This window comes from Homalodisca vitripennis, chromosome X (assembly GCF_021130785.1).
Source record: "Homalodisca vitripennis isolate AUS2020 chromosome X, UT_GWSS_2.1, whole genome shotgun sequence".
NCBI lineage: Eukaryota > Metazoa > Arthropoda > Insecta > Hemiptera > Cicadellidae > Homalodisca > Homalodisca vitripennis.
Window position 1 is genome coordinate 27,488,726 of NC_060215.1, and position 12,003 is coordinate 27,500,728.

At 31.6% G+C, this 12,003-nt stretch overlaps 1 protein-coding gene across 4 annotated transcripts in view; it reads left to right on the top strand.

Moving 5' to 3' along the window:
* The window catches only part of LOC124368832 (eukaryotic translation initiation factor 4E transporter-like), a 99,355-nt gene that overhangs the window by 40,127 nt on the left and 47,225 nt on the right, over positions 1 to 12,003 (top strand). For all 4 annotated transcript variants that reach the window (XM_046826248.1, XM_046826249.1, XM_046826246.1 and 1 more), the window contains 4 exons: positions 1,295 to 1,412; positions 2,633 to 2,793; positions 3,627 to 3,779; positions 6,481 to 6,611. In XM_046826248.1, coding sequence (XP_046682204.1) covers positions 1,295 to 1,412; positions 2,633 to 2,793; positions 3,627 to 3,779; positions 6,481 to 6,611 — 563 coding nt within the window. The remainder of the gene's footprint in view (positions 1 to 1,294; positions 1,413 to 2,632; positions 2,794 to 3,626; positions 3,780 to 6,480; positions 6,612 to 12,003) is intronic.

Here is a 12,003-nt window from a genome sequence, read left to right on the forward strand (position 1 = left end):
TGCTGCATACGTGGCACTTCCAGGATTAGTGATAGTCTGTGAAGAATATCCATACAAAATTATAGAAATAAACACAGTGTATTTACTGTGCGTATGGGCTGGGCAGAAACATGGGGTCAAGGCCTAAAAATTCATACAAATTTGGGAGTGAAAGTGGATAGTATATTCTTAGCAATTGCCTAGTTTGCCTCATGAAAATATTGCACCAAGTAACTTTAAAGAAATCTGGAGTTTTTAATACTTATTTAAGATTGTGCAATTGATGTTAGAACTATGGTGACATTTAAGTATTGTTCTTTTGTGGTTCACAATTAACTAGTTTGGTAGCATCGAGTTTGAAGTGTGTTCAGAAAGCGTTTATTTCGATAATAGCCGGCACACTGCCTCTATTGTGGATCCTTGAGTATGAGCCAAGAATGAGGGTCATGTTTTTGTCATTGATTATCGGCTTGTATAGCCTCTGAAGTATTTTTATGTCCCTTAGCAGTAAAATGTCCCACTTTTAAAACAATTATTCTTTTAAGACTGTATAATTTTTAATTGATCTACATTCAGGTGTTTTTGTAAAGTGTGTTCATTTTTGTTAGTTAATTTAAGTTATTTAAATTGTATGTAGTAATCTGACTTTGCAACATTTATCAGTGTCTTGGGTGAATTTAAATTAAAAGTGTAATTTACTTTAAGATACTTTTTAGCGGAAATAACTGTTGGAGTAAGTACAGGGAATTAAATGAATAAGTAAATTACATTTCCATGAGGATACAATATTTCACAAGGTAACTTTGTGAAAAATGTGTGACAGCTACAATATTTTAAAGTATTTAATAATACAGAACAATCTTCAGTCAGTTTTTCTTATGATGTCTGCAGCTTCATAACCTACAGTGATGTAAATGTTCAAAAAGATTATATTGATAGTTCAATAAAATTAACTCGTTGACTGGACCCATGACTATGAAGAGTTTGTATAGCAGCTGGGTAGAATCATTCATAATAAATGTGTTAAATTACAATACAATACTTATCCAGTTACTTTTTCTGCAAGGAAAGTAACTAAGGAAACTTCGATAGCACTCAAACCTACAAGATCAAATGATGGCTTTTGGAATAACGGTACATTTAGGATGGGTAGAAGATCTCAGTCCAAAGTGGGTAGGAAAAAGCACTGAGCCCCTACTGGTTGAAGGAGTGTGTCCTGTAAAAAAATAATTTTAATGCACTATGGCTATTAAACAAATGTAGGAGTTTCTTGTGAAAATGTTTGGTTGTAATTGACTTTTGATGTTTTTCACAGGTCATTAGTGTCGGGGAAGAGCAGTGTGCGGTGGCTGGAAGACCGCTGGGACCATCGCAAGCGCACCGACTCTCTCACTGACGAAGATAGGTCGGACAACTCTCTCGATCCACAGAAGGTAACAGAAAACTTCTGCCAGTCCACAAGCTCCATTCATGCAGTAATGGCAGCTCATCATATAAGTCAAAACAATGTAAAGTGGTCCTTGTGAAAAATTTAAAGGAATGTACAATTTCAATTTAGTCATTGTTCTCTCACAAGCATTGGGCCGAGATGTGTGCCGAATACACTATGACGCATTGGCTTTGTGACACATGCTGATCTTTTGTAGCATGAAATGCCAATTTTCCAAGTTGTCTTCAAAATTAAACATGTCTTCATTGTTACATTACATTTATACAAATCTAGTATTGACAAACATATAGTGGATCCAAGAATTTACATACAGGGTTTATTTAAATTAATACAGAGGTTTACATACCACATATCTCTCTTCTGTTCTTTTCATCCTTTTTGTTGGATTACCACAGTCTCAGTCGCTTTATCTTGAAATTGCAGGTCCTGGTACACTTCAAAAATATTTAAAAAGTTACAAAATCCATTCAAACACTGAATACAAACCTATGTAAATACCACATACATTTGTCGACGGTACACATAAAAGACAAGTACCATGCTGCTATTGTCCAAACATGCACTGGACTGTTTCCATACATGTGTTTGCGGTTATCAGTAATGAATAATAATGTTATTTTCTATATTTAGCTGTTCTTTTCTCCTTTATTATATTTTCTGCATATGAACCAAACTATTAAATATGCAATGAGATATGTTTTTTTCATTTTGAACCAGTAGGGTTTTATTACGGTTTCATTCATTTTAAATTCTTTTAGTACACTTGTGGGAAGAGACTAAAAGAATCTCTTTAATACATTAAAAGTGATTATTTGGGGACATTATGTACAATTTTCATACGGTTTTTTTATCAAAATTATGACTGAAATTGATAAGGTAATCTGCAAAAGTAGACCTTTGATGATGTTCTGATTTAGGCTTTAGCAAACTTTCTTTCATTCTTTATTAAAATGATCATTATAACAGTTTGTACATTCAGAGCAGGTGTTTATTTACTCTCATAATTGAAAGTTCGTCATTAATTATTTTCTTAGGGCCAATGGTTTTGTTGATTTTATTAGACGTTGGTCGATAAAGTTATATAATTGTTAATTCATCATTCAATACAGTGGGTAAACTGTAAAAATTTACATATGTTTAATAAGTATATTGAAGAATAGTAATTATTATAATACTAATTGTTTTGTTGAAACATCGATGCAGAAACGAATGAATGATCCAAAAGCTGAGCGACTACGTAAAGAGCAGGATGTGGTGCTTAGTCCACAACGCAGAAGCTTCAACTCTGGCTGCTTTGTGAACTTGCCACCACAGCATGTCAACTCTACAAATCGCAGGCCAGAAAGTCCTTTGAAGGGAGAGAGGTAAAATAATTCAATACCATGGTTTTAGAGAATACAATTTTTTGGATCTTCTGGTATTGAACAGTGAGGAATTTGTATTTTTCTAATTGTTAAAACTCCCTATAGACCACAGATCTATGCGGATTTATCAAGTAAAAGTAAAGTTAAGTAAAAAATATGTTATTTTACCAGGCAAAATTAGTGCTAAGAAGCACTCCCTAACATTTAACCTGGGGACCAACAGCTTAGAGGTGACTTGTGAACTATTACCAATGGCCGAGCAGGCGAGCTGCTTGCAAGGACAGGATCGCTCAGCGGTCACACATCAAAGTAGCATTCACGCTCGACGTATTTATAGACAAATAGAATAAGAGAACTAAGTAAGAATACAGGTCTTGACCAGTATAAGAGCACAGCAGTAAATATATAATGGGTACAGTGATTATGGCTATAAGATTGGGTAGAACGATTATGCCTAATGTGGGTGGCCACTAAGCAATCCTGTCCTTGCTAAGCAACCCATCTGTCTTGTCACCATTAGCTTAAGCCACTGATCCCTAGTTTTAAGTGTCAAAAATGGCTTTTTAGTTTGAACTTCAACTGGAATAATTGTTTAAATCCACAAGTTGTATATCCATTTCAATTAAAATTTTACCAATTGATTTATTATAATTATTTAATGACTATTAAAATTAAAATTTTACCAATTGATTTATTATAATTATTTCATGACTGTACACCGACCACCTCAACAGCACACAGTCACTGCGGTCTGTGTTGTTTTGAACGATAGACTTCTTTTAATGCTGACTGTTGAGAATCCCTATGTTTAGTTAGCCTATTGGTTGTTTCAGGGAGTCCAACCATCGAGATCTACCTTCAAGAAGGATTGGAAGTGGAAGAATCATGCGAGATCCTGTTTGGGACTTCCGCAACGTTGAGAAAGAAGACGTGTCAAATCAGAACATCAACAATCATGACTTCAATTTTCGTCAGAGGGATGACAGGTAGTTTCATCTATCTTTCTTCATAAGTGAAAAACTATAAATGATATTTATTTAAGCCTCAAAGACCATTTTGCACCTCTTATGAATTGATACAATATTGGGGTTTTTTTTGAGAAATTGGAGTCACCTCCTATTGAAATTTCACTGAACAGAATCATGCGATTGTGAGGTGATCCTAGCCTCAGTCATTACTACCTCGGAAGAAGGGAAAGCTAGCAGTTTTAGCAGATGCCAGTTGAAAAATGTAATGAAAACTTCTTTATTTATAAAGGCAAAGTTAAGGCCACATGGTCCTTTCTTACACTTAACCTACAACAACAAGAAATTAACCAATTAAATATTACATTTTGAATAAATAAATTAAACAAATAATTACATTTAAATAACATGGAGAAATTAATATAATATTTTAACAAGTAAATGAACAAATTCATAAATTAATAAAACTAACTACTTTTGTTAACCTTATAAAACATATTAAATAAAATGATAATAAAACTAAACTAGTTATTATAACTGATTATATGTTGAAGTGGGAAGGTTATGGTCAGTGCTGATTCTCCTGGATGTAGGCCTACTAACTAGTCTTAGACAAAGAGGGAACCAACTACTCCAATCAATTTCAACAGTTAATAACTTTTCAATGCTCATCTTCATCACACTATCATTGTGAGTAAATTTATCGGTCCTAAGATAGGCCTAACTGCAGCTGCCTGTCAGATCTTTCAGATTTGCGCTTCCTTGAATGTTCCTCCAACCATATTGATCTCCAACAATTGCTAATTTCCCCCTCACTCTCTTACTCAGTCCAACTTTCCTTCTCAGCAATGTCACAAAGAAAAGATTGGCTACATGTTAATTGAGTAATACCTGTACTTTAGAGTTTGGATTTTAAGGCACATAATGCAAGTGCTCGCTCTATGCTTATCATGGTTGCCGAGGAAGTATTTATAAACGACCTTCACTCTGTGGCACTTTGTCTAACTCCGACCGCCTGCTTGTGGTGTGTATTACTGCTTTCTCGGTTGTCACGAGCGTACGTGTCTACTATGTATCTTGTTATTATTCTTCATCGTGTGGTAGTGTTTCGTATATAGTTCTTTTTTATTTTTATCAATAAATATGCTAATTTTAAGTCAAATGCACTGTGTTATACTTTTTTTGCTTTTACCTTTTATAATTTAGTTATAATAAAAATTAACTTTGAACTTAAAGAAAACTCTTTTTACTTGTCTTGGCGTTATATGAATGGATTTATTAGTGGCGTATGAAGGGTTAAAAGTGAAAATAATTATTTATTTCTCCCTTTTTTATACAAGCAAGGTACATGTAGTAATTTATTAAAAATTAAAACTGTTATAAAGTTAATAGTTATGTGGCAGCTATTTAGAAAAAAATCAAAAATTCACAAAAACAAAATAGACATATAGTCAATAGACTTGTTGATATATAGTCCAGTAACATAATAACTAAAGTATTTAGCTCAGTGGCTTCAGCTACAATTAACTAATATACAATAGTTCTAAGAAGGTTAAATGATAGATATAAATACAGATAGTAAGAGCAGTATTAGGACAATGTTTAAATCATGTTTATAACAATAACTAGACTATGTTACAAATATTATAAAAACTGATTGATTAGATATTTACACTATTGCAACACTTCCTTTAGAAATTCCAAGCTTTCACGCTCAAGTAGCCAGATCTTAAGCTTCTTGCAAAACTTTGCCAAGTTCTGAATAAATTTTAAGATGCTGGGGCAATTTATTACAACACTTGGGTCCAACATACTGGAAGCAATGTCTGAAAATGGATCCTTGAGTAATCTAAAAATCCGTTGTCGAGAACTTCTAATGTCATGAGGAATATTTATGTTATCACTATTGCCACTTAAAAAAAAAATAACCGCAGTACTTTGTACACGTACAAATGTTGTATGGATGAAATATTCAAGAAGCAAAAAAGGGGAAATTAACTGGCCAACATTCTTTTATGTAAAATTATTCTTATAGTAAAAATTTTATTTTTTCTGATTTTATTAATAAGGTAAAAGTTCCCCCCAACTCATATTGAAATTTTGAATCTATCAAAGAATAATATAACATTTTAAGTAAATTAATTGACAAAAGTAATTGACAAAAGTTTCTCAAAAAGTAAAATGTCCTGACTGATTTTCTAAGATTGCTTAGCAAATTAATTACATGTTTGTCCCAATTTAATTTTTCAAACGTAAATTTTGTAAAAGTATTCAAACATGACAGATCATCATTCAAGATGTGGTCAGCATGGTCTGAAGAAGGATGCTATGGGGAAATCACAGTTAATAGAATACACAGTAGGGGTTACATGCATCGCGGCTTGAAGTCACAGGAGCTAGCTGCCAGCTGTCGGTTGTAATGGTGGTACGAGGAATACGAAAATGGCTTGCTCCAGTGACGTTACACATTTACTGCACAACCGCCTCATGACCCCTACTGTGTATTCTCTTAACCATGGGGGAAATGCCAATTTTTTAAATGTTTTATGTGTTTCATGCAATCTAGTGCCCCATTTAGTATTTTTTGGTATTTTAGTGCATTTAGTGTGTCTGTGACCATTAAGTCAGTCTTGTTGGGTTCCTGGTGCCAACCTTCTTGACCCAGAACCTCTTTCCAACCTGTAAGACTGATTTTTGAAATTATGGTTGATGTTGAGAACAGGTTTGAAAGGAGAACATTTGAGAGATCCCACGACAAAGAAAGACAACCACAGAGAAACTCACGATACAATAACAGCAATGAGAGAAGAAAATATGAAAAAAACGAACCCGAGGAACCTGAATGGTTTTCTGGTAAGTAGATCATGATTTTATTTAAAAAATTTAATAGTTAACCATTTATATAAGAGTAAGCAAAATAGAAAGTTATAAGTTTCCTTTGGGGTTCGTGTTTTAGATCATTATTATTAACCCTAGATCTGTCACATCGACTACATGTCAACATGTGACATGACAATGACGTTTTTTCATAATATTATCAATTTTATCAATGGTCTGTATATTTTAATACTAATTAAAAAAGGAGATTTCATAGCATAATATAATGAGATTTTACTCACCTGGATGCAATATTACGTTTGTAGTTAATAAAATAAAACGAGGAAAGTTTAATTCAAGGTCCAAATTTACCACTACTCATAATCCATAAACAATTGATAGGGAAAGTTTCTTTCACGTATTTACTTATTTATATCTTTATATTACTTATTAATTTTTTTTTATACTTTGAATTTCCTTCCAAACATGTATGATAATACTATAATAATGCTAAAAAGAACAATATTTTCAAAAATTTCAACACAAACTTCATTTATCTTGCATACATATTTTTTGAAGTTCATAAGAAAAAATATTACAACAATGTACAATTAGAGCCAAGCTTGTATGTGTGGTAATTTTCTTTTTAACCCTTTGCATGCCAACGTACCGGTATTACGGCCGTCGGCTACTCAACTGAAAATCGCCAACGGCCGTAATATAGGTACGTCACGTTTTTCGCCTGTAATTTTCTTATAGTTCATCCGATTGCCGCGAAATTTTGACTAATCGATAGTCAATTAGTTGCTTTGTAACTGCAAAGTAGTTTATTCCTCTATGGACTGTTTGTTTGGTCGTATTTGACCTTCGCATCTGTTGTATTGTTTTGTCGAGAGTGAGGTTACGTTCGTGTTGCTGTGCGGTGTTTACGTTTGTATTTCTCACATTACTTTTGTTGTTAGGGCATTTTTATTATTTATGTGTACTGAATATTTAGTAAAATGAATAAGAGAAAGAGAGAGCAGTCACCAGTGAGTGAAAATACACTGTTAGGTGCATTATATGACACGGGAGTGCACGTATTGGATGATGAACTAAGTGACGATTTTATCGACAATATTTCACTATCAGATGACTCCAATATTGATTCAGATTCTTGTAATGTAAATAATGTACATAGTCTCTTTTAGTTATAGTTTTGTGATTTTTAACAGTGAAAATTGATTTGTGAATATTGAGTAACATTACATACAAAGTCCATGCAAATTACAAAAACTGTGCCCGTGTCACATTTAGTGAAAAAAATCATAACTGGACTTCTATATAAGGTAGGCTTTTGAAATTTTGTAATTAGGTTAAGGGTTAGATATAGTTTACTAGGATATAACAGGAAATCAGCATACATTTTTTTTAAACCACTTATTTGTGCTAATAAAAATGTTTTTTGGAAATTTTAAATTTTTTTTCTTAATTTTTAATTTTTTTATAAGTTTAAATTACATTTATGCAACTAAAATTTACCAACAGAACAAGGGCATTTCATAAGCAAAATAATGGTAAAAAAATCATCAATATCTGTTAAAAAATAAAAACGTTATGATACATTTTGTGAAAGCTTGCAAAGCTGCTGAAAATGCCCTTGGCGTTTCTGGGTAGTACTTTTGGAAAATGGGCTGGCATGCAAAGGGTTAATAGGCATGCAAATTGCTGAAAATGGGTAAACCTTTAGAACTCTTTAAAATTGTACAGACCTAAAGGTTAATTTGTCTTGCATTTACAATTTCACATGTCGTCAGTTCACAGTTAAAAGTTCAGGTAGGCCTACTATAATAAATAGGATTGAAATCAAATGTTCGCTATTCTCATGAAACGACATAACATGGCTAATGGTGGCTGTTTGTTTACTTTCTTCTTCAACTGACTTGTGTTTTTTCGCGATTTCTCACCAAATTTCAGACGATTCCGTAAAAGATTAAAATGTAAATAACCTAACCAGACGAGATTCAGTAAAACACCTGTTTAGTGAGCTTAAAATCCCAACCATTTATAGTCTTTTATGTTACGGAGGTAATTAAATATGTTAAATGTACATGACTACAATAAACATAATAAAATCAGCACTGTGAAACATAACTTGACATTCTATGAAATAAAAACAGAATATATGGGGTAAAATGTTTTACCTGTTTACCTAAAGAAATAAAATAATTACAATAGCAAAAAGTTGGTAGAGAAGATAAAAAATATTTCACAAATAAAGCTTTATACTCAAATAGAGAACTATTCTCAAACAATTAGTAGAAAACTACGTAAAAACTAACTGTAATAATTAGTTTTAGATTTTTATAGATATTGATGCTATGCATATACAGTTGATGTTAACATTTAATGTATCACAATATATGTTTTGGAATAAAGAAAATTCTCCTTCTACCATAATGGAATGATAAGCCTAATAAGTCTTAAAACTAATGGAATATTGAGCAATATTATAACACAAATGATCAACTAAAATACGTATAATGAAAATGCAACACAAACAAAGCTGAACCAGACAACAGATTCAAGTTCTAACAATGATTATAGGATTTGTGTTATCAAATGATTGAAACATTCGTTTTAATGGTTTAACCCTTTGACTAGTAATCCCGCAACAAATTCAGGAGCACCCTTCATGCCGCCTGCAGTAATCCCTACAGCTGTGTGGGGCGCGCTATTGGGCTAAACATTTTTCACAATAATGTTTCGTGATGAATGATCTCTCGCTTGAATAAAAATGCGATCTAGCAAAACAAGTAAGAAACAATTTCAAGTCATTTTCATCGTTCCCTCTAGATTGTAGTTTTTTTTTATTTATTTCTTTCTGAGCCAGTTGACGGTATTCAGGCCATATGACGGTATTCAATCAGTTGTTCCAAGTAGTCAGCTGATTCTATTCCTGTTTGTGTTGTGAATACCTAAAAAAATCACCTAAAACACAAAATAAAAAAGAACTCACTTTTTAGGGAACTCTTACTGAGTAAAAAAAAACCCGCTCGTCAAAGGGTTAATAGGTTTTTGAATTATGTGTAAAACGTTACTGACTATCATTATTTTATACTGTGTAAAAGACCTCAAAGCACATATGTAAATTTTCTACTCTGTTGATCGCCACTTCTAGGAGCTGCCGTCAGTACCACTGGCACTGGCTCGGTCCTTTCTAAAATGCCATCATTACTAAATCATACTGACTCACGTTATTGAGTATTTGTATTTCAAATATTATGTATTTGAATGTAAGTTGGAATTTTCAATTGAAATTTTATATTTAAATACACACTTTATAGCCTACTTGTGTTCAAGTTTTTATTCCGCTGTCTGTGACCTGAGTTTCATGTTCACGAGTTCTGCATTTCATCAGTTGTGACGCTATGTAGTCTGAGACAGTCAAGTGTTCATCCCATGCTTTCAGTTTATTAGTGCTGAAATAAGCCAACTATTATGTACACTGTCTTACTGTTGACATATTTGCATGGTAGGCGTATATTTAAAAAATATCATAGCCTACTTACCCCATCACGTTGCATACCGATTCAGAAGCATGCTCTTTGATTTTATATTATATATATATATATATATATATATATATATATATATATATATATATATATATATATATATTATTTTATGTATGTTTTTGTTACAGTTTAGGCACTATTTTTAACTTATGTGTAGAACACAAAAAAGTTTTCTGTTTAAACTAAATTTTCAAGCTTAGCCCTTTGAAAAATAATAAAAAATGTAGGCTAGTAAAATTTATTATATGTAAAAGATTGCAAAACTAATATTTATAAGAATCACAAATAAAATTTATATAGTTTTACATAATAAACGTACAATTTTAAAGTTGGTGATAGTTTAGCAAAGTACCAAAAAGTGTTCATTTTCATATAAAATTAAAAACTTTGGATGTAATGATCATAATAATGATTTATAGACTTGCATTACAATTTAAATAAAATGAATTTGTCCATAACAATCACAATGGTCTTATTGACTAATTCATATTTTAAAATTTTATTTTCATTGATAAATTATAATTTTTTAAGGACCAAAATATCATCCTCTAAAACAAATTTATTGAACATGTAATTAAAAGTAAGTTACATTTATAGGGATTGAAAAACGTTTACATAGTTTTTTTATGATTGCCCTCAACATACTTTTACATCAAATTATATATTACAAAATGCAGTGTAAAAAAATAAAAAAAACTACTACTTAACTATAGTTTTATATAACATTATAGTTTAACACAAAATATTACAATAAAATCCTCAACTTGAGTGACAGCAGAAAACTGATGACTTGATTGTAGCTGACAGACATAGTACACGATAGTACCAACATCAAACTTCAGAAAATATATCCAGTCCCAATAAGGATGCCAGTAAATGTCAAACTGTATGAAATGTCTGCCATTGGTGCTGCCATGACAATAGATTGTGATATTTTACCAAACTTTATAATTTATATAAAGTTGTTTGAATATGTAAACCTCAAGTATCTATTTAGCATATTCTTATAAGAGAAATAATATTATACATAGATTACATCATGAGCTGTGTTCAAATGGTAATAATTAAACACTTATAATTAAAATTTTGGTTAAAAATCCTATACAAACTATTTAAAAATTAAATAATATATATGTAATTAATTTTTTAACAATGCCTGTAATGGTAGAAAAAATCTCTGCATTTTAGAACGAACACTGCCAGTTTCAAAGTTGCCCAACACTAAAACATCAATGTTGTGATTAATTAATTATTAAATATAAAAAAACAATTTTATGAGGGAAAGGGAATAAAATAATAGTTAACAGCCATAGAGAAAAATAAAGGTTGTTATTAAAAAGCAACCACAAAGTAGAGGTACTATGAGGCTTCATGGCAAAAACCTTTTTTACCTGTATTATGCAAACTAGAAAACTGTTAAGATTCAAATTCAAATATTCAGTGAAGTGACTGACTTGTATCTGGTCATTAGTAGGCGGGGTGACTCACTTGTATCTGGTCATTAGTAGGCGGGGCTCCTGTTGTAGATTTGGAGGGAAAAGATATCCATTACTAACAGTGATATTTTAAATCTCAAGTGTAGTGCAAAGTTATTAGTATACTGTTTATTATTACAAGTTAATTATTACAAGTTTATTAGTACAAAAACTCTAGTGTAGAATACAAAATTTTAAATAAAGAAAAGCATGACAGAAAGAAAAAAGAAACTTGTACTAAATGGTACAATGAAGCTCACAATTGAATGGACTGGTAAGTATTACTTAACAAGGTAGAGCATTCAAAATAGTTTCATGATTAATTTTATTAGTAGCTTGGAAGCTAAACTTAAAATTTTTAAATATATTTCTTCATAATACCTTGACACATGTTAA